This window comes from Ursus americanus, chromosome 3 (genome assembly GCF_024610735.1).
Source record: "Ursus americanus isolate L20-20 chromosome 3, mUrsAme1.1.p, whole genome shotgun sequence".
Lineage (NCBI taxonomy): Eukaryota > Metazoa > Chordata > Mammalia > Carnivora > Ursidae > Ursus > Ursus americanus.
The window spans coordinates 66,899,693-66,923,827 of NC_142129.1; the positions used below are offsets into that span (position 1 = coordinate 66,899,693).

The following is a 24,135-nucleotide window of genomic DNA, read 5'->3' on the forward strand; positions in this document are numbered from 1 at the left end:
ACTTCCAGGACTGCAGTGGCTACTCCATCACTAGGTACTGAACAAATAAAGTAGGGGAGCATGAGAGCTACTAATTAGCAGGGTTTAGAGTGTGGAGAATTTATTCTGGGACTTCTGGCTCCGTTAGTATTCAGTAATTTGCCTGGTACTCATACCAAACAACCCCCAACGAGCCATCCAGAATCTCTGCTTTAATATGAGCCAGCACTGAGTAGGTGCAAACTGCTGGAGCACACATACGGAGTTACATCTACTAAAGATGAAGTCAGCTGGAAAAGCAGTGCCTTACGTCCATTAGCCATGTGGCCAACACACGCTGCATCCAATTAACAATTTCTGAGGACCCGAAAACAAAGTTCACGGGTCCTTTTATAGCAGTGATTCGTGAATTACAAATCAGCAATTTATATATTCCATCCTGAGAACAAATGTTTTTTAAGTAAAGAACCAGAAGGATGGAATGGAGCGGAGAACTCTCACTTCAACAGCAGGAAGTTGGAAGGAAAGCTGTCCAGAGGAAGCAACTACTAAAGACACCGCAAGCTACATCCCCCTCAGCGGTGTTAGAGGACGTGTGCGGAAGAGAAGGAAAATGTGTATAGACTTATGTGGTTCGGTAACCAGAAGCTATCTTGTTCTATCATGTTGTATAAGCATCAGAATATTACAACTCAAAAGAACCTTGGGGATTCTATCCCAGTCCTCTTTTCCGGATAGGAAAAACAAGGCTCAAAGAAGATTACTAACTTGTTTACTAACTGCATCACACAGTTAATCTGTGGATGAGACTGGACAGAGCTCAGTCCTCAGAAGCCTATCATCTTGGGGCGCCTGGGTGGCTCAGCTGGTTAATCATCAAACTCTTGATTTGCCTCAGGTCATGATCTCAGGGTCCTGGGATCCAGCCCTGCGCCAGGCTCTGCACTCAGCACAGAGTCTGCTTGTCCTTCTCCCTCTGCTCCTCCCCTTGCTTGCCCCCCCCCACCAAATAAATAATAAATAAAATCTTTAAAAAAATGCTTATCATCCTTCTGGAAGGTCACTCTCAAGTCTGAAAGTAATCTTCACAAGTAATCTTTTGCCTTCATCGAGTCTTTGTTTTAGTCTTAACTTTATGTTCCAACAAAAATACAGGTCAGGTACTAATTTTGCAAATTTCCAGAAGTATACAGTATTGAAGAAAAAAAAAACTTGAGGGATTTTATTTGTTTTTTTTTTTTAAGATTTTATTTATTTATTTGACAGAGAGAAAGACAGCCAGCGAGAGAGGGAACACAAGCAGGGGGAGTGGGAGAGGAAGTAGCAGGCTCATAGCGGAGGAGCCTGATGTGGGACTCGATCCCATAACGCCGGGATCACGCCCTGAGCCGAAGGCAGACGCTTAACCGTCTGTGCCACCCAGACGCCCCTATTTGGTTTTATATTTATCCAAGGAGTATAATTCTTACATCAAAAAATTAGCTGTCAGTTTTGAGGATGACAATGTGGCAAAAGAAATCCAGCTGGCTCCACATTGCTAAGTTACATGCTCCTGAATGTAGGGGCTTAGGTGGCCATGTTCTCTCACTGCCATTCACTTTCTACAGAGACCTTATCAATAACCTAACACTGCTTTTATAAACCCAAGACCCTGGGTTCTTCCTCTACCCTTTTTCTCCAGGCTATCGTTTCTGTTGTTCATAAGAATCAGAGGGAAATTTCCTTTTCATCTCTCCTTTCTTTCTCTATTCTTTTTTTTTTCAGACCCTCCAGTCTCTGAAAAAAGCCCATCTCTGACTCAAATGCAGCTAGAAGTACAAAAGATGAGCAGACTCAAGTGGATTAATAAACGCAGACAAACACAGAAAAGATATGAAGTAGTTAACAAGAGAGCGGTGTTGCGTGGGTGGGCTCCACCTCAGTGTACCTGCATTTTAAGACTAGTTTCAATATTGCTTCGAATTGCATCCTTTAAAAAAATTTAATGGATTCGATTATGATTTTAGCAGCTGTTATGAAAAATGTTCTGTGAAATTAGGATGTTATATATCCTATTACACAGCAACCAGTTCCCTACAGTAATGCTGTGAGTCATTCAGTTTTTTCACTAGATTGACGTTATTTTTGACGTAAATGGAATGCTGCCCACAGATCAGCTAGAGATGGCAAGGGTAGGAGGGGAATGGAGCAGCATGACGATGGGGGCTGCTCTGCATTCTTACGGGCACTATTCTCCTCGAAAACAGTCCTACTTCTATTATCTCACTTATGCTATTATCAACTACAATGCGGAGCATCATGGACACTTGGCAGCATTTTAAAACTTGAACAGTAGCTGCGTATCACTCACAGTCACTGCAAGGTCACAAAAGGTGGGCTCGTGGGTTTGGGTTGATACATCCTGCGTTCAGAGGTAGGTTTATGTATCCCAAAGAGGTGATATGGAGTTAGTCTTCCTCAAACAGAATCCAGAACAGTGGCTCTGTCACTGACTTGGGCAATCTCCCTAACCGCTCTGTCTCTTAGAATCCTCAACTGCAAAATGGGCGTGAGGATAACACAGCACCAGTAATCACACTGCTGGGAGGACCAAATGCATTAACAGATACACAATGCTTGGAAGAGTGACTGTTACATAAGCACTCAAGGAATGTATTTACTGACATGGAAAGGTGAGCAAGATATTCTTACATGACTAAAGCAAATTGTAGAACCAAATGTACATTCATTTAAATATTTTAAAAAGAGCAACATAAAATATATTTTCTCATGATAAACAGATGCATACAATTTAACAGAGAAAGAACTGGAGGAATATACTTCATACTGACAACGGTGGTTACCTCCAAAGAAGGTATTAGATTTGGAGATCTCAGCCAATAGGTACTTTAAACTTATTTGTAATGTTGAATGTTTTTGTATTATATGTATTTTTTTGCATTTATATATTACTTATATATTTAAAACTAGTAAAAAAAAAACACCACATATTCAGTACATTTTCTTTTACAGACATCTTAATTCCATTCTAATCCAAGAGCTCTGGTGTTTTAGGACTCAGGATTCCCAGATGTTGATATTAGCCCAGGACACATTGTCAAAATCCGTGTGACTATCTGCCTCCCTCATGTGAGAAGGCTGCTCTTTCAATTACGTCTGTGGAGACTGTTTGCCTGCCTTGCTACTCCACTAACTGCCGGACGATCTGGCTTGATTAGGGCCCTCTGACTTAGCTTCCAGTCACTACTTTGTTTTAGTATGGCACAGCAAAGATGTATTGAATCGGATACGGTAATTTGAGACAAAGTTACACAACTTCATCTCATCTTATGACAGCACTTTACTTAAGAACCCACCCGCAGGCAACTCTCACCCTGAACTCTATTAATTTAGTTGCTTTCCTTCTGGTTGCCTAAATGCTGATACATTTTATACCCCAAGTAGTATTTATGAAATTTCAGGAAGCTGATTTCTTACAGTTTCAGAACAAGCAGATTATTGCTGTTTCCTAATCTTTTAAGTAGGTCTGAATTTACTGTTGTATGAACTATACATTTCATTTGTTAATGTTCAAAAACTATTAAAGAATTCCTTTTTTTGCCACTTTATTAATAAATGCAACCTGAAAACTATCTGTGTGGCCTTTGAAACATAATTCTGTTTTAGTGTAATGCCTCTCCAGTCTGATACCAACATAACCTTCTTCAACTTATGGTTAACCTTACCTCCCTGTTCTCAAGAGGGCAGAGAGGTCCAAACTCTGTTGCCCCTGACTCTTTAGTAATGCCACTAGACTGCCCATGGAGATAGTGGCTGTAAGGCAGAAAAAAACTACGTGAGGTATCCTAAATTCCATCAAACTTCATTTGTAACACTAGTAAGAGTCGCTGATTCTGAGAATATGAAAGGATAATTTATGTTTAGACAACAGGGAAAGGCATTCAATATCTTAGGATTCCTTCACTGTCAAACATCTTTAGAATCTGATAGAAAAAGCCTAAAATTCAAAGAATTGTAAAATCTAGTCAAATGGGCAGACTGGTTGGGAACTGCAGACTTCCATGGGTAGGACCATGGGGTCATGTACATAAATTGGGTCTAGGAAGGTGGGATATGTAAATGTCCTCTTCTTGATATTATAGTGTCTCTGAAAACAATAAACAAGCTTCAGGGCTGCCTACAAAAAGCTCTGGATATTAGTAATCCCAAGTATGCTAAGTAGGCAACCCCCCAAATTATTTATTGTGATATAATAGTTTCCTTGAGTACTATAAGAAGAATTCAGAGCTTATGCCTTTGGTAGGAAATAACCTCAGTTACTTGAGATAACAGTTGTTGGGGCTTCCTTAATGGGAAATTATCTTCCAACTATGGAAAGACTTAATTACGTACATACAGCATGAGAAGGTTTAAGAAAACTCAAGGACTACACTACTTGTAAGTGTAATGTACCAGATGCACGAGAATTTCTTAAGTACTTGCAAAGACTGTCAGTCACTAAAAATAGTATTTAAAAAGAAAGTCAAACGTAATGAATTTATAAATGCAATCTAAAATGTTTGTAGGTGCTAATTAGCTATGTTTGTAAATAGGAACTAAATATTATTCAAAGATCCCTCAACAGTGATTTCCAAATCAAATTTAAAAACTAGGTTTTTGATAATACCGTAGCCTGAATAAATCAAACATTAACTGTAAAACCAAAATAAATATCCGAAAGACTTTTTGGGTAGTCTTAAGGCCCTTACTGTCATCACAAAACTCACAGACAACAGAGTTTTCCATGTACCTAAGTTCTATGTTTCTTAAGTTTCCTAATATGCGGCATTTCCTGTAGGTTCTCCGACATAATTAGTGTAAAGTACTGAAGTAGAACATTACTTCATGTCCACTGGGATTCAGTCATAACTTGATATTAGTGTCCTGCATTCACAGAAAAAACCCTAAGGATCTCATTACTACTGAAGCAATATGGTTGGAACATTGTTCAGAACCATACACACGAGATAATTTTCTGGTCCTAATTCCAGAAATAGCTGTTCATTGTTTGGTCTCAATTTTAAAGAGGCTGTGACACCAGGATTGATCATATTTCCCTCTTGGCTGGTAGACAGCGTAAGTGAAATCTGTGGTCCACCCTGAAAAATTTACAGGAGCCTACCAACACGCACTGCACTTAGAAACCACTCGTGCAGCACCTTCTTTTGTATCCTCCCATCCTGACTTCCCAGCCTGTTCTTCAGTCAGTTTTACCTTAACATAACTACACAGCATCTCCCAAACTATACAATTAGAATATCATGGTGAACCTGAGCATTAGCTATAAAATGTAAGAAACTTCAGAATACAGCTATCTTGTAAAGTTTCCTTGAAAAGGAGCTATATCTAACATGCGGGTTAAAATTGTCTTTACTTCCAGGGCGCTTGGGCGGCTCAGTCGGTTGAACCTCTGGCTCTTGGTTTTGGCTCAGGTCGTGATCTCAGGGTCTTGGGATCCAGCCCCGCATCGGTGTGCAGTCTGCTTGGGATTCTGTCTCTCCCTCTCCCTCCCTCTGTGCCCCATCCCTCTGCTTGTATGCTCTCTCTCTCAAATAAATAAATAAAATCTTTAAAAAAATAAGATTGTCTTTACTTCTAGATCATAATCTACCTTATAGTTCGATTCCAAGCAAACAAAATTTAAAAGTCAAAATAAAATATAAAGCAGCCCGCTTTTCCTAAAGTGGAGAGAGAACTACTAAGCTTAAGCTCATTCTGACAAAATAGCTTGTTTTCTATCAAAACAACTGTAGGTTATCTTCTAGTACTAATGCATACCTCAGCAGGCCTGAAGAGTCTGGTGACTTCTGTGAACTGACAAAGACGAAGTGAGAAACAGGAACCAAGGAGAGTTATCATTTTGCAACTGAATACCTCCTTCTGAATGCCTCGTTGATTTGGCAACAAAAGTCTTAATGACTTACACAAAGACAGATGCAAAACTTGCACAAAACTACACAGGCAATTTAGGTGCTTTGCTTTTTGAGTAAGAGAACAGATTTTGGCTCTAATGATATGCCAGAAAACAATCAATAAGTATTGATTTCTCATTCATTTGGCTTGTTCATTAAAATTTTCCATAGTGATTTACCGGGAATGTTCACCCTTTAATTAGTGCAATTCAATAATATTTCATGGTCAAAATTATTTATTGGGGATTAAAAGTTACTGCAAATAATTTGTTCAGGAAAAATGAAAATGATGAAAGTTTACCAAGAAATTGTATCGGTATGCATCACCAAACCAAGCTTGAACCTACTCCAGAATTCTCTCCTGCCCCAGTTTGGAACAAAACAATGAGACAGCATGGAATAATCACCTCATTGCTCTGTATCTAATGCTCTTGTATAAGACACTGTTGGTAATGTAGTGCAAGCATGCACTCTCCTTTTAATGACTTTCCATTTAATTCTGGCTTTAATCATGCCTTTAACCTTATTTTAAAATTCTGGGTTTCAATGCTAAAAGTGAATGCTTAATGTACTCGCAGACTCCGTCAGGAAATAAATCAGACATGGTGGTAGGGGGCTAGTCTGGCTTCATATCCACAGGTATCTGAAAAGAGCCACTAACATTGAGGGCCCAGGGAAAGGCAAAAAGGACAAAGACAACACATGATTATAGCCTCAGCAGAAAATGATTTCTTGGAGGAGTCCAGTGACCTCAGTAACTGCCTTATTGATGCAAATGTCTCTTGGTGTTGACTTTCCTCCCCTTATTAAATCTTAAGTATTATAAGCCCCGAAAAGTCTTTTGTGGCTTTCCTCATTCTTATCTTTCAATTAAGCAAATTAAAATTTTCTATTTTAATGTATTTTATTTATATAAAAATTATACCGTATATGTAAATCATTTAGAAAAAGAAGGAAAAAGACACCCATTTTCCTACAATAAAGCCTAAAAAATAAAATTGGTACTTCTGAAGCCCTCTCTGAGCCTCATTTCTAGTTGTAGCCCCTATTTTTTCTCCTACTTATTCACAAAAGTATCCCTAAACAATATAGATTAATTTTGCTTGCTTTTTAAGTTTATATACATGGTAATGAGCTGTATTCAATATTCTGCAAATTGTCATTTTGTTTGCTCAGCATTATGTAGGAAGATATGATCAATTCACTTTTTTCTGCAATTGTTATGAACAATAGCGCTGTGCATGTTTGAACTTGTCTTTTGGTACACATGTGCAAGAACTTACGGAGGCATATGCACGTGGAAGAGTCAGCTTGGTGGGCCACAGAATTTGCATATCTTCCATTTTACCGGATAATACGAAATCGCTTTAGCAAAATAACTGTATGACTTTTCCTCCATGCTGGCTATAACATATTACTGTGAAACTTTATACCTGAGAATCACTTTATTTTTACTAATGAGGTTGAATGTTAACTTATGTTTACCAAATTCTAGGTTTTCTGTTTCTGTGAACTGGTTGCTTATTGTGTTAGTCCATTTTTCTATTAAGTTAATTGTGTTCTTAGTATATTCTGGAAAACAATCTTTTTTCTTAGGTAAATGGGCTGCAAATATCTTCTCTCAAAATTTTGGCATGTCTTTCCATGTTCTCTAGAAAGACAGTACAGTGTCTTTCAATGATCAGGTTTTCTTAACATTACTGTGGTCAAATTTAACAAACTTTTCTTATGAGTTGGAAGTTTTGTGTTCTAAATCATATAAACATTCTCCTACATTCTTTTCAAAGAGTTAGGAACACTGGCTTTCATATTTGAGGCTTTGATCCATTTGGAATCTATTTTGTGAATGATATGAGGTTAAATCCAATTTCATTTTTTCCCATATGGTTAATTTTCCCAGCATCATTTGTTGGTCCATCCTTTCCCCACTAATCTGCATTGTCAGTTCTGTATTAGTCTCAAATTGGCGTGCATGGGTCAGTCTGTTTCTGTATTTCACTCTGTTGCACTGGTCTACTTACTTGTCAATCACTGAGACTACACCACACTATCTTAATCACTATTACTTCATAATGAATCTTGGCACCCGAGAGAACAAGCTCTTTCACCCTGTCCTTGCTCAAGTATATCCTGGTTATTCTGGCCAAGCTGTTCTTCTATATACGTTTTAGAAATAACTTGTCAAGTTCTTAAAACAAACAAACAAACCAAACCAAACCAAAACAAAACAAAAACAAAAGCCCTGTTCAAATTCTAATCAGAACTGTATGGACTACATAGGTTAATTTGGCATTATGGCATTTTTGTAATACTGAGGCTTCCTACCTCTACCAATTTATATAGGTCTTCTTGAACGTTCCCCGTGGCTCTTGAGCTTCTTTTGCTAAATTCACACTGGCTATCTTATGTTTTTTGTTGCCATTGTAAATCACTTGTACAAAAATTACGTTTTCTGTTTGTCAGAATTAACTGATGTCTAATGATTCTTGGAGCCATCCATGCTGCTAAACTCTTGACTAATTCTAATAATCTGTATTCTTGAAGTTTTTATGTATTCAATTTTATTATCAGTGAATAATAACAAATTTGTTTCTTTCTTTTTATTCCTTATGTTTTTTATTTCTTTTGCTTGTCTGGTACTTGCTAGGACCTCAAGGAAAACACTGAATAGAAGTGGTTATAGCACATTAAGTGGTGAAATGCTAATAATATTCTTAATTTTAAAGAAAATTCTTGATTTTAACATTTCACCACTTTATATGTTTGATAGACTTTTGTTTGCTTCACATATCAAGTTAAGAAAGTTCTAGTTTAAAAAAAAGAAAATTCTAGTTTAATAAACTTTTATATTTCTAGTTTAATAAACTTTTTATCATGAATAAGTGTTCAGCTTCATTAAATATGTGTCTTCATCTAATGAGATGATTATATAGATTACTCCTCTAGTTAATGTATGAATTATATGAGTTTTTCAACATTAAACCAACTTTGGGTTCCTTGTATAGACACAAGTGGGTTATGATATTATATACATTATATATAAAAATATATATAAAAAAGCAGATAAAAAGAACAAAGATTTTGGGGCGCCTGGGTGGTGCAGTCGTTAAGCGTCTGCCTTCGGCTCAGGGCGTGATCCTGGCGTTCTGGGATCGAGCCCCACATCAGGCTCCTCCGCTGGGAGCCTGCTTCTTCCTCTCCCACTCCCCCTGCTTGTGTTCCCTCTCTCACTGGCTGTCTCTCTGTCAAATAAATAAATAAAATCTTTTAAAAAAAAAAAGAACAAAGATTTTTGTTTATTAGATTAGAAACAAATAGTAAGAGCTTAGATTTAAACTCAACATATCAGTAAATAAATTAAATAACAACTTTTTAAATCCATCTTAAAAATAAAGATGGAAAAATTAAAAAGATTGAGAGACTGTAATAAAAAAATAAACACCTATATACTGGTACAAAAGACATAGGAAGTTTACAGTAAAACAAAATGATATACCGTACAAACACTAATCAAAAGAAAGCTGATACAGCTCTTCAAATATCAGACAAGGCAGATATTAAGGTGAATTACTAAAAATAGAGACATTCTCTGATGATCAAAAGTCAATCTACCAAGAAGATATGATAATTCTAAACTGTATGTGCCTATTAACATCACTTCAAAAACATAAAGCAAACCTGACAAAACCAAATGAAGAAACAAACACAATTATAGGGTGAGATTTTTTTAAAACACATCTCTCTCAACAACACATTCTAGAAGTTTTGAACATGGTTAACAAATTTAACCTGATATACATGAAAGAGCACCTGAGCACCAAACTAGATCAACAGAGAGCTGAGTACATTGTGTCTTATCCATCCTCTCCCCAATAATTTACACTGGTTTTACTGAACACTACATTACACATTTGTGTGATGCCATTAGTCTACACTGAGGGTTACTGTGTGAAAATGTCCTAATAACAATCATCAGTCGATTTACTTAAGGATGTTATCAATATTAATATCACTGTGTTCTCCAAATCATGCATTATTTGTGCCAATAGTTGTACTTCTTTTAAGCAGATGATTTGTTCTTTTAACTTACGGACACTGTGAATAATATAATGAACAAGGGTTTCCATTTCCTTTGGCAACAAGGAAACTTAGAGCCAAATTAAAGGTCTTGCCTCAGAAATACTGTAAGCATGGTATATATACTTGTAGCATTATTTTTAGTTCCACTCTGTGGTCATCCTCATTGTTCTTTCTTATCTTGCCACTATCAACTTACCCAATCCTGTCACATAAAGGCGTCTCTCCAAGTTACTTCTAGACAATACATGAGTGAATGAAGTATAAGGATAAAAACATATAGATTAAAAAAGGGTAGATATCCTTAATGGCAGTTGGTTACTCACCTTTGCTCTTCCTGATAAAGACTTTATCGAAATCAGAGTAAATTTCAAAGAAGTTATTTAATTCAGAGAAATCAGATTCCATGCAAACCAATAAGCTAACAACTGGGTCACAACAAGCAAATACATGTGAATAGGGCCTGATGATCAGAGAATTGGCTGGCTTGAATACCTAAGCGGGCTCAGAGTTCCACTGGCATGTCCACAAATCCTGGGTTTCTGACCAAGCATCCTGGGTTCAGGATTCAGGTACAGACTACCATTTTAGGGATCTACTTTTAGGAAATCTAGAGCTTAATTGCAACAGCCAAACTATTTTGTGGAAAAAGTGTAAGGGAAAGGAGAGGAAGAAAGAAGGTATTATTTTCATATCCTTATGCTCCTTTCTCCAGAATATTCTTAAATTACCTGGAGGGTAGCTAAGAAATATCCTTTTTTTTTTTTTTTAAAGACACCCAGGTTTGAGTAATTAATTCTAGATACAATCTATGCTGAAAGTCCACACTTTCCTACAATCTGCCATCTTGCACCTTCAGTCTTTTTCTTCTGGCTCAGTTCTTCTTAGAGCTAAGGAATAGTAAGTAACTAAAGGAACTAAGAATGAAAGGCTTTATATAATCCTTCAATGGTCATACTTAAGGAAGATAACATTCGGTGTTTTCTAACTAGTGGCCCACTAGCTGAGTAGATGGGTATGAGAAAGAAGAAGCATTTGGTAGTAATACCCAAACTTCACGGGGATACTTGAACTACCTTTACAAACCTACAAGTGACCCAGTTCCTGTTATGCCTCAAAACTACTAATGGATCACAGTACTTACAGAAATAGTTATGACTTCTCCAGCATTCAAAGCCTACTTTTACTCCAAGAATACCGTGAAGCATACCTTTAACGTAAGGTCTCATTCTTTAACATAAGGTCTATGAATCAGAAAAAAAAAATTATTCTAATTTTATTCATTTTTCCCCCTCTTCTTCAAACTCCCTCTCATCTCTTAGAATGTTCATCTCATTTATGTATTTGTCCTCTAGCAAACCATTCATCTTCCTCACCCTTTATCCTACAAATGACACACCTTGTTGTATAACTGGCAGGGACAAACACTGTTCTTTCTACCTAGAAGCCTTCCTTCCTCTTACAAGTCAGTGTGGCACCAGGCTTTCAGTGTTCAAAACACTTTTCTAAAGGTATCATACTTCTCATCTCTCGAGGCAGGATAGTGATAATCTGCCTTCATAGGTAACTTCTACCAATTAGTCCTAGTTTTTCTTTCATTATCTCTATGGAATATGCAGAACCTCTCACAAGAGCCTTTAAAATATTTGAAGCCGAAAACAGTATCATCTTAAGGATCCTGGAATATCTGAAGTGCAGGAAGCTCATATTGTTCAAGTGAGTTTTCCAGGGAATCTAACCAAAGTAAGACTACAACCCTTTTCTTCCAAGATCTCTCTAACATGCCTATTCTCTGCTCTTATTCTAATCTTGACTTAAATACCTGGACAGTCGCAGACATTTCTAGTCACTTAGGGCCCCTGGTTATAGGACAGAGAACTCTTACGTAGACCAGCACTACTCAGGCACTAAGAAATGAAAATAAAAACATGGCAGGAGGGCAAAATAATTACTTTTCACATCCTGGAACACAGGTAAAACAATGTGTTTTATTTAATAAATAATAAGTGCTAATGAATAACTCTTAATAATTAAGTAATAATCCTTAATAAGTGTCTGTCATGGCTCCTGGTGAAAAAATTTGTTATATTTGCTTTATGTATTATGATAAAAAAATGTATTAAAGCATATCAAGTAATGGATTTGTATAATCTATCCAAATTTTAATGAGATACTTGAGTAGGCTTGGTTTATAGAGAGAACCACATAAATAGTGTTCAAATAGAACTGTAACTGTGGTGAATTTCTGCACGGTTTGAAAAATAATTTTATCACTCTGAAAACTTATAATAATAATTCAATACTGAGAGTCACGTAATTAATCCCTCCTCAGCTGGGAAGCTCATTCTTAGAAGAACATGACTCCCTGTGAAGAAAGGACTGCTTGCGGGCTCTTCCTTTCCTGCTCCTCCCATGCTGCCTCCTTCATTCTCTCCTTTCTTTTTCTTTCAGTATTTCATTCTAACGTAGTTTTTCAATGACTTTAATTGATAATCCTTATGCTTCACCGAGCTGCCTTAAGCCTAAAGATATGCTAAACCACTCATCCTATCAATAAAGCACTCCAGTGCTCAGAAAGCAAGTCAGAACTGGACAGTCCACAGGAAGTGGGGAGAAAGGGCACTGCATCTAAGGGGCAGAAACTAGCAGGACTGAGGGCAACTATTGCGCCCACCCTGTTGCCAAAAGGTGTGTGTGGGGGGTTGGGGGGGTGGGATCTTTAAGTGCCGAATGGCCTGTGTTTGGTCCTCAGTTTTACTTCCTTTTCTAAACCTCTAGGACTTCAGCGTTCCCTAGCAACAGAAGCAAAGGATCAATTTAGAAAAGTGCTTTCCAGAGCATTCTAGCTACTGACCAAGCCATTTTAGTTTATGTGATCAAGCAATTGAAATTCAAGGAGATTTATCACTGACTGTCCTCGGCAGCAGAACTGGAAGAGCACCACTTGATATGTATGCTACTAATGTCCAAGATGACTGATTCTACCTCCACTGCACAAGCACGGATTGGTTTCAGTAAGAATTAGTAGTCTCTGCATCTCACTGTGAGCCGACAGTGTTGCTAGGGAAACTGATAATTATGTGGCAAAATGGAGGGTGTAGAATAGGAAAAGGGTTCAGAAGAAATACAAGGTTTTGATCCAAATCAGCATGTTAATAGTAGAGTTTGTTGATCTTCTGTAGTCACATAATTTAATAAATACCATTAATTATATGTTTGACAAGATACAGATTTCTGAATGGAAATAAATGAACAGAAATGAACTGAACATTGCAAAGCCACTGGTTACTGATCATACTTGGTGCACGTCACAGCAGACACACATATTTATTAGAAACTACAATGTCACAGCAGAGACACATATTTATTATAAACTACAACTAATTTAATTTAATGGAATTAAAATATTCAAAATATTCAAAAAGGTGAACAAAACATTGATTTTTTCAAAATATTCAAAAAGGTGAAAAAAACATTTATTTTTTTTCTGACATTTTTCTTTAGAAATCAAAGCTTCTATTCACCCCAGTGACTAAGTCATATAACCTCAAAACACCCGTTAGTGTGGAGAAGAAAGAAGTGTTACTATTTTTATATTATACATAGTAAAACCAATCCAGAGATGCTAAATGACCTTCCCGAAGACACCGGTTCTTCACTGAGCGGTAATGCTGCTACTAAATACCTGTCTTTAAGCTGCCCAGGGGGCACTATTTACGCATCGTATTCTATTAAGGGAAAGCCCAGCAAAGGGATATAAATGTAGTAAATGGTCTCAAATTTCTAGATCTCACTTTAATGCTAACTGAAGATTTCCAATACTTTTCATTTTTAATGGCTAAAAGTGCAGTTCTAAAAGTTAATGATATGACATAAACATCTGTGTATCAAGAGAAGTCTTGTTGGAGACATTTTAATATGTGAGAAAGATCATCAGAGAATTAAACAGCTCATTAGTGAACAGTTTTCCTGCATGTCAAATCACTGCCTGTGAGTTGTCTGTCCCACCATGACGGTGTTGATTCACAACATTCTTTTCCTTTCCCTTTTTCCTAGGACTGTTAGGTAAAAACTTTAAAAGATGAAACCAAAGGTTTTATATCCTCCTGTGTCTTTATCTTTATAAATTCTTACACATTTTCTAATTTATAAATATACTATAGATATTAAACATTCATTCACACTCCTATACACACAATCTCTGTATGGACGTGTGTTTGTGTGAGAAAACAAGTGATCATTTTATGGCTGGTGCATAAAACAAGACAAACATTTACAATAGCAAATGTTTCCAGTGTTTTGATCTTATTTGGTCTTTGACAGGAAAGACTGAGACATATAGAGAGGACACCGAGTTAAAAGCATAAAACTATACAGAACTTCTTAACTCAATGAATTCCAAGTGCCAGAAGTAGGTAGTCAGACTTCCGAAGTTAGGAAAAAGATTTTCATTCTAATGACTTAAAAGTGGTAAGCCTTGCTTATTAATACATAAGTAGTAGCTCACCCTAGATGGGATGAACTAGCATGTTAAGCTAGTTTATTTACTTATTTTTTAAAGGCAGCTCATTAAGTCTATCAATATTATGATGGCTTAAAAATATTTGGCTTAGGTTACAATTTTGTTATTTCCTTTCATCAATGCATTGGTTTTTGGTAAAATAAGAGTCAAATGATAGGTTCTTATTTTGATAAGCCTTTTCTTATGGCAGGAAGGTCGTCTCAACTTTTAAATCTCTGGGTAAGAAAAAGAAGAATGTAAGGCCAAATTTTATAGTCACTGGAAACAATTTTTGTGGTTAGCTTAAACAAACCTTGACTTAGGCCATCGTGACAAGATGTCTGCTTGACATCCAAATTCTCCATGGTATCACCTTTAGAGACATCACCAAGAGATGTTCTTCTCTCAAAGATGTTGTTGTTATTGTTAACTTGAGTCCCATTTTGCTTCAGTAGTCTGAACACCTCAGCTTCCAAATCTCTAATCTAAGGGGAAAAAAAAAATCCATCCATAAAACTCTAAGCCAGCACTCCTCTCTAAGTACTCAGCAAAACCATCCTATCACTTAGTGGTTTCGAGCACATTAACTCACCCGTACTTGCAGACCTTGAACTTCCACAAGATGAGCTTTTTCCAAATCTTCTATTTTCTTTCTTTCTGCTTCCTGTCTTTTGATGAAATCAAGTTCTCTTAAGAAGAAAATAAAAGATCTGATGGCATCAAATAATAAATGAGGAAACGTCAAAGTTCTTATCTGAAGTGATAAATTGCACAGTGGGACAAATAACTGGGCAGCTATTTAAATAAACAAAACTCAATCACAGTTTTAAAAAAAGGTATCTAGTAACGAAAGCAAATAAAACATTGTAATGGATCGTAAAGAAGAATGCTTTGATTCTGCTTACTGTGATTTTCGTTTTTTAACTCCTGATTCTAGGGCACCCATACAGATTTAGAGAGAAGCTACTGAACTAATGACCCACCTTGGGTAATTTAGTGGAGATGGTTACATGTCAGGTAGTTATAATCCCATATTTACAAAGTCATATACTTCGTAAACCGATGGGACTAGACGGTAAGAGTTTACAGAAGATAATTACAATTTGCTTTCTACGAATGACTGTGGTGCGAGGCTGGGCGGGTCAGAAACACTGAGGGGGAGCCATCACTTACATACCTGAGGGTAATAGGGGGAGAAGGAGAAAATATCTCCATTTTGAGAGCCTGGAATACAACCTGCAAATCTGGCAACATTTACTATAAAGTTATCACATGAAATACAATTAGGTGTGACATTTTTGGCAGGAAGAGTTAAAATAGTGATGTACTGGATTCATGATCACAAAGAGTACTTTCCCCTTTTCACAATGAATTTTTTATAGCAATCTCCTTTAAATATGAAAAACATTATTTCTGTGATAGGAAATAACAGAGACATCGTGAATCTTACACATTCACTTCGCTTCCAGAGCTTGGCATGGAAGGCCAGAAGTGGTAGGGCACGGCTCTATATTGTTCTGACAGGCCAGAAGTACCTGATGAAAAAATCCAGTAACCATCTCCCTGAAACTACACCAAAATCCAACAGAGGGAAGCAAAGCAGCATTCGTGTGGGAAGAGCTGATGAGGTTCAAAAGCAGAGTGTGCTGCTGGACTCCCTCACTGCAGTGAAGTGAGGCCCTTGCGATTCTCTCAACAGCTGAGCAACGCAAAATGGCAGGGCAGGGGGTCTTGCTAGTCAAGAGTTACTCTATCTGAGGTGGGAAAGTTCTGCAGGCCCTGACTCCGAGAACAGAGATAGAAGCAGCCTCCTCAAGGCCCCACTTGCTGCTTTGCATGGTCAGTCATTCTGCGTAACTTCAACGGGGCTGCTTGCTTCCTACTCAGAGATGTTTCCAAAAGGATAGAGATTCAAACGTTCTCATAGTTACTAGGAATGACTAACTATGAAAAAGAAACCAGGGGGTAACCGACGGCCAAAAAACCGTAAAATAAACCATATATAATCTCACACGAAAAAATGATAGAAGTGATTTCTCAAACTGAATGTCTGATGTTTTATAACTCTGGTTGAAGGGATCATCAAGATTATCTTTTCTATCCTGTTGGACGTTACAAATTACTGGATATAAGCCTTATTTAGATGCACACAATGATTCCTTAGTCATTAGAAGCTGCTTACTTTTGCTGAAAATCCTTGATCAATTTCTTTGCCTTGTTGTATTTCTTCTCCAAGGCCTGATACTGGCTTTGAGTCTCCTTGAGGTGCTCGTTCACTGTGTGGCATAAGGTCTGAGCCTCAATCCAGTAGCTCTCCAACTTCAGCATTCTCTCTTTATTCTCTTCTATATTCTGTTGGAGTTGGGTTTTTTCTAGTTCCCACCTCACTTTCTCATTTTCTGCTGCTTGCAGCTGGATAAAGCAAATGTCAAGGCAAGGATAATCTGCGTATTCTGTAGCAAAATCCGTCACGTTTTTATAGCATGTTTTAAATTAAGTTCCATGTCACGTATACTCAATCATCTAGAACCTTGAGATGAGAAGAGCAAGCCTTATTTTCAGCATTTCAGAGATTATGAAATGGAAGCCTTGAAAAGGGAAATGCTTTGTCCAACCAAGGTCACACATCTGATAAATAATAAAACCTGGATTTGATTTCGCCTCATTTGATTTCCACTGCACCATGCGGTTTGAATTTCTGTGAGCAGTACATACTGTTTTAGAGTTTGACTGGATTCTATCCAATGAACTTCAATGTACTTTCTTTTAGATGTTTTTCCTACATATAATTAGGTGTAAAAAACTAACTGAGAAGTGAAGGGGCAGAGGCACACTGGGAAGGAGAGGGGGGCAGAAGCACAGTTTGGCCTAATAGTTAAGAAGGGGTCTCTGGAGTCATTCGGTATAGAGTTGAAGCCCAGCTCCACCATTACTGGCCTTTAAACCCTGAGCAAGGAATTGAAGCCTTCTAAGACTCAGGTAGATTATCTTTAAGACGAATTGTGACGTAACTCAACAGCATGCCTGGAACAGCTTCTTGGGCATAATCTGATAAATGTTAGTTATTTTTACTTTGGTGGGGTTTTTTTATCCCTTTTAATAATATGATTACATCCTTTATTTCAACTGACACAAACATAGTCTATAGTTCATTATTTTGCTGGCAGTGTTCTGAACTTCCAGAGCCTTACAAACTTCGATTTGCATAAAAGTGTAAAAGATTGTGTAAGTAAAAATATAACTTATTGCTGACTTATTTTAAATCCCTCTGATGGAACAAAAAGGTAGCTTCCTGTGTTTCTGCTTCCAGGACTCGTAGGAATGGATAGTATACTAGTCCAACCCCCTTATTTCTACAGAAATTCAAGGTTGATCCTTTAGGTGAGGGGTCAAAGGTCATTTATTCACAATAATGGACCTCTAAACTAGGGCTTCTTCTAGTTCACATGCTTCCTTTCAAGTTCAAAAGGATGCAGAGTCATTATAAACTAACAATTTCAAAATCGAAGACATCCCCAAACCATACCACATTCAACAAATATATATATATATACCTTTTAATGTATATTTTAAAAGCTAAATACATTGACAAAACAGATTACAAAGTAAAAAAATCAAAACCATTTCAAAATTAGGAATTCTATTATCAACATGGATATAAAGAGTCACAGTAAAGTAAGCTACTATAGATATTACATGCCAATATAATAAAGAGAAAAATACAAAATACTAATTTATAGGATTTTCTAAATTAAATGTTTTTGGTCTAACACATATGCTTTGTTAAAGCACTTACAATCCACAGGGGAATCTTTCTCCCTGGTTATAACCAACAATTTAAAAAAATCTATTCTTCCATTCTGTACTAAGAAACAATAACAATTTAAAACGAGACTAGGTGTTTACTGCATCTTTTATTAAGCAATGTTTGGTATTCAAGTTGTTTATTTACCAACCACTACTAATTTAAAAATGATTATTCACAGAGCTTGGCTGACACCATGAATGATGTATAGACATGTCTTGACTAAAGAGCTACAGAGTTATTAGCTCAGAATACCATTTAACCAAAATAGCCATGCTAATTCATCTCCATTTAAAACACAGGGAAAAACCAAAATAAGTGTTCAATGTGAACAGGAAAACAGATCATTAGTGGTGGGGGGAGAAATTGTGTCTTAGTTTTTAAAAGACCATAAAAACAATAAAGAATATTATTTTTAAAGTAATTGAAAAATATTTTTAAATCCTTGAAATTACATATTTGATAAACCTAGACACAATTCTAGGAACTCACAAGTACCTTATAATTTACCAACTAAACATGTCTTTTGAATCTTGTGTTATTTCATATATAAACTAAAAATACATACTCCCTTTTATCAAGACCTGTTTTTTTCCACAAATTTAAATAATGCAAACTAAATTTGTCTAAAAATTTCCAGTAGCATCTGGCATCTAAAATCAATTTTTCACATATTATATTAAATTTTGTAATATTTCATTATTAGAAATTGGAATTTTTTCTATGAAAAAGTATTAATGTGCTACATTAAAATAGGTTGTTTCTGATAAATAAATTAAAAATAAGTAAATGATTAAACCTATTTAAAATAAGGTAAATAAAGAGAAAGATACAGCGTAATAGCTTGTATAATAACAGCATAATTAGTGGTCAAAGCAGAACACGGATGCTAGAACCATTAACAATATTTAATTTTTGAGGAAATCTCAGAGGAAACTGACCACATAAGTGTAAATATGTAAATATGTACTTTCTAAACGCCCTGCTATTTTCACTGGGAGTATGGTGGTGCTTACCCCTAGGGGCATGTGCTCTCACTGGCAGGTCTGTCTCCGTATCTAACGGTGGAAATGAACCTCTCACATTTGTACTCTTTCAAATGCACAGGAACAAATCCTTTAGTCCTAGGGTTGAATTTATTCATAGCATCCGAAGTTTAAAAAGTACAATTCAAACACCATTTAATGGTGCTTACCTTGGTCTTCAATTTTTGAATCTCTGCTTCTGTAACTGCATGTTTGATTTGCAACTGGAAATTGAAAAGAAAAGAAAAAAATCTGAACTAAGAAAGTGTATCTATATTTTTGAAGTCTTGGCGGCTAGAAGAATACCTTATCACATAGCAGAAGGCCCAGAAAAGTGCTGCAATGCAGCAGGTTGTAAATTAAAATGTCTAGTGTGTAGAATGGCTCACTAGGTGCACACGAATGAAACACGGGGTCTATGGCCCACACTCCCTAACGGATTAGGTTACGAATTTAATGGCTCAGGGACTAAAGAAAAGAAAGCACATTTTCTAGCCCTCTCTGCAGCTCTTCCTGTACAGTCTGGGTGTCAGGGAATTGTTTCAGAGCCCAGAGCCTTGTGGCCGGCACGGTTCCGGCAGGCAAGGGAGCCCGCGGCAGTGCGAAGATCCGATTCCGAATCTGGAAGAAAGATGGCGCTATGGTTCCGCGAGTCCCGCGCACCGAAGGCCGAGCCGCTCCTACACAGCTCGGGCCGCTGCCAGACGGAAGACCAGGATGCTGCGGTTCCACAGCGACATCGGTGATTCTTTTTTTTTTTTTAATTGCAGGAAAGGTAGAGATCCAGATTTCTGACCCCCCTCCCCCCAGATCGACTCCTATGGAGGACCTAGACCCCCAAAAGCTTCGGCTGCAGTTTATTAGCACGGGAGCCACCGTTTACATTTGTTTTGCTTCTCCCCTCCCCCATTTTGTTTTCTCTGTAAGGGTGAGAACAACAAACAAAACATTCATTTCCTTAAGGGATTAAGGTACATTTTTGTACCAAGATTTACAGAAAACAATTTACGGGTTGAAAGTCTCTTCTCTGAAATCCTTGGGGCCAGATGTTTTTGGAATTCAGAATTCTTCCAATTTCAGAAAGGCAGGGAGAGGCATTTTCCATAAATTGCCTTTTCCCCACAGCTTGGTCCATGGAGGCCCTCTGTGATCGAATACACGAGTATTTTTGCCACCCAATATACGTATTTCCCACTAAGTGAGGTAGATAATAGAGACTACACATAGTGTCCCGTCTGTTTTGCTCAGGTTTACCACCAAAGAGTTTGCGGCAAAATTATTGTAAACAAACTGTTTTCAGAGTATTTTGGATTTAGAATTGTACAAAAAGGGCTGCAAATGCCTAATATTTCTATGATCAAATGAGTCTAAGGTTTTCTTACCAGAAAAAGTGAGTCAGTTGATGGAAGGATAGAAACATGCACCTTGGAGGTCATGACACCTCACAAAGCTCAGCGATCTTTGGTTTGTAACTTGCTTTTTCCTGGTTTTCAGCCAGCTAGTAGGGGCACCGGGGAAGGATGGAGAAGGGTGCTCCCTCCTCCATGTTCTCCGGTCTCCTGTTACATTTAAGGCCCTGTGGTCTACACTGCTACAGCTCTGTTACTTCTCTCAGTCCGGGGGCGGGGGGTGGGGGTGGGGGTCTTGAAACTGTTTTAAATTTGATTCAGCCCCACTCACATCATTTCTCTTACTTTACCACTTCCTGACCTGCACACTCTTGTCCTCTCATCAATGTGGCTCTTGCTCCATTCCCCCTCATTGGCTCGTAGGGGCTCCTGCACTCAGTCTCTAGAGAGGAAGGATTCTCTGTGCAGCCGTCATTCTTTTATGAGGCCCCAAACAGGCAGTTCTGGCTCTCTTGGTTTCTCTCCATAGCCTTGGTGGTACAACGCTTAACCTACCCACCCTTAGGAGTTGCTCAGAGCAACAGTGTACTTGGCAAGTGCTGCTCCAGATTCATGGTTCCGGAACTCCCTTCCACCTCGCTGCCGAGGTCTGAGCTTACCCAAAGCCCTAGTCTGGATGAATCTCTCAGGAGCTGACAATGCCAGGCAACCCGGCCCGACATGCTCAAATGACCACGGTATACTCCAGCTATGAGCTCTACGGTGAACACATTACTTGCACCATCACCAATCCTAACATTTCTGGACTCCCTTGAAGATGTGGAAAACTAGGGCACGTATGTGGAAACTGACCTGGCTTATTAGATTTTACAGTGAATTGCTGTTAAAACCACGACTAGAACCTAGATCTTCTGCTTCCTGATCCAATGCCATTTTTCCTTAGAAGATAAGGATTAATTCAATAGGCATTTATTGAAGAGCTGTTATGTGCAAGATGCTATAAGGAGAAAGGATGACTCTGTCCCCTTCTAATAAATACCAGTGTTAATCTCCTCCGCCAATATAAACCTAATAAGCTGAAAATGGCGAAATACTTGGATATTAGGTATGTTACATTATATACATATATATAAATGTACACATGCACGCATCTAGGCTGTCAGGAATTATTTTCTGTGGAGATCTTATACTTCAGTGGACACACACTCGGGCATCCAGCAAGTCCATGTGCCTAGCTGATTCTGATGTATCTGGAATTGTTACCGACAAGAAGAGTGACTCCATGGCCAAGTGTGAAGCTAGACTGAATTCATCCCAGGCCTACCATGAAAGAACTCCACGACGCTGGAAAATCACTGAACCTCTCTTACCTTCACTTTGCTCACCTGTACAGTTCTTCATAGGTCATAACCTTCTTTATTGGAAGATTAAATGAGATATAACCCATGTAAAGCTTTTAGCACAGTGGCTAGCACAGAATAAGCCATTTAAAGTTAGCCCAGACGAAGGCAAGAGTGATCTGAAGAACTCAAATGTAATGACCACAACCGCACTTCTCAGCCAAAAGTGCTAAATGCTGTAAAATGTCACACCTGAAATAAAACAAATACCTCTGCTTCTATTTGAAGAGTAGCAAGAAATCAAAAGGGCAGATTTTACGACAAACACTGCAACCATGGGGAAGTGCCAGATTTGATTTTCTCAGTGGTTGACTCTCTTCAACACAGGGTAACCAAGTATATGGCATGCAGCTTGTTGGGACTTTGGGTTTTCTTTGTTCAGATCACTGTGACCGACAGCAAGCTGCTTCTCTGGGCCCCGGCTTCCCATATGAAAAATGAGAGGGCTAGATGGGAAGAACTCCAAGGCCCTTGCAAACACTACAGGTGTGACATTTACGAAATGAAGAGCCTGGAGATGGTTGTCATGGTTGCAGAGTCTAGAAATTCTTGTCTCAAGTGAGCATGTTTATTCTTCTGAAGGCATATATAGATTAATCCATTGATGTGAGGGACAAGCCCAGGTAAAACTGAAACAGCCAGACTGATCTCCAGATATCCCACCCTCCCATCCCACCAAAACGGATAACAGAAGACAGCAGGACTCATTAGCAGTGAAGTCAGAGCACTGATAAAAGCTTGGAGTGCTACTAAGTACAGCCAAATTCTGTGGATACAGGAAAACAGACTGAAGTCTGTAAATTCAGACATTATTCAGAAGATGGACAAAAGTTTTAGTGCAACGTTTTCTTAGAATTCACAGGGCCTAAAATGACGGACACGTAATTATTTTAAGGCTGTATGCACATTAAGAGAATTTCTACAAACCCACCTCCATTAACAGGAAAAGTATCAAAAATAAACTAATCATAAGAAGTAGGAAGATTGGTAGGAGAAGGAAGGGAAGAATGAAGGAGGGGGGTAAACAGAAGGAGGAATGAACCATGAGAGACTATGGACTCTGGGAAACAAACTGAGGGCTTCAGAGGGGAGGGGGGTGGGGGAATGGGATAGGCTGGTGATGGGTAGTAAGGAGGGCACGTATTGCATGGTGCACTGGGTGTTACACGCAAGTAATGAATCATGGAACACTACATCAAAAACTAGGGATGTACTGTATGGTGACTAACATAATATAATAAAAATTATTATAAAAAATAAACTAATCGAACTTTCATTTTATATAGGAAGAAACAGTTTCAGCAGTACGTGCTGCAGAGCTAGTAAGCGTCAGAGCCAGGTTTTGTACACTTTAGTCCATGGTTCTTTCCCCTAAATTTCTTACATTTGTAGGACCCTTTATCTTTTTTATCATCTCCTTTATCATTGCAAATGAGTCTGTGAGGGAAGGCGGACAAGCACAGTCCACCTCATTGTTCAGGTGGGGCCAGAGGCCCAGACAAGTTACATGGCTTCTTCACGTTCCCAGTGGAAGCAGGTGCTGGAATGGAAAATATCTCAGGTCTGACTCTCCCTACCTTAACCTCTTCACCATGCCTAATCAGCTTTGCCATACATTTTTTCGATTAATCCTCAGAAAAACTCTTGAGCCTTATGTCATCATTGTGACCTCCTAGTTGAGGAAGTATTGCTCGGGCTGGAAGCAATGGATCACTTCTGGTAGTCTCTGAGTGTTCTGACACTAAATACAAAATGGTGCTCCATCAGCTGCTGTGATTATTCACGGAAGTTAGGAAGAAACAGCTCCCTTATTATTCAGCTAGCACTGACTTAAGGACATTGTGTGCCGTGCTTGTCACATGACACAGAATCTACCTTCAGAACACCTACTTTAGGAGATTAATAAAGATCACCTTCTGAGAGAAGTTCCTAGATCACCCCGAGAGAAACATCGCAGGGAACCTGCTCCAAGATGAACCCGCTCTCCAGATGACCCTTAGGCTTTGGCCTATTTGTCTTATCTCCCACTTTGGCAAATGGGCAGGAGG

At 38.1% G+C, this 24,135-nt stretch overlaps 1 protein-coding gene across 13 annotated transcripts in view; it reads right to left on the minus strand.

Annotated features, from left to right (window-relative positions):
* Nucleotides 1-24,135, minus strand: part of PPP1R9A (protein phosphatase 1 regulatory subunit 9A) — a 362,801-nt gene that overhangs the window by 36,317 nt on the left and 302,349 nt on the right. For all 13 annotated transcript variants that reach the window (XM_045793220.2, XM_045793219.2, XM_087861071.1 and 10 more), the window contains 4 exons: nucleotides 19,509-19,562; nucleotides 16,691-16,920; nucleotides 15,101-15,197; nucleotides 14,822-14,993 (listed from right to left, as the gene is read on the minus strand). In XM_045793220.2, the coding sequence (XP_045649176.1) occupies nucleotides 14,822-14,993; nucleotides 15,101-15,197; nucleotides 16,691-16,920; nucleotides 19,509-19,562 (553 nt within the window). The remainder of the gene's footprint in view (nucleotides 1-14,821; nucleotides 14,994-15,100; nucleotides 15,198-16,690; nucleotides 16,921-19,508; nucleotides 19,563-24,135) is intronic.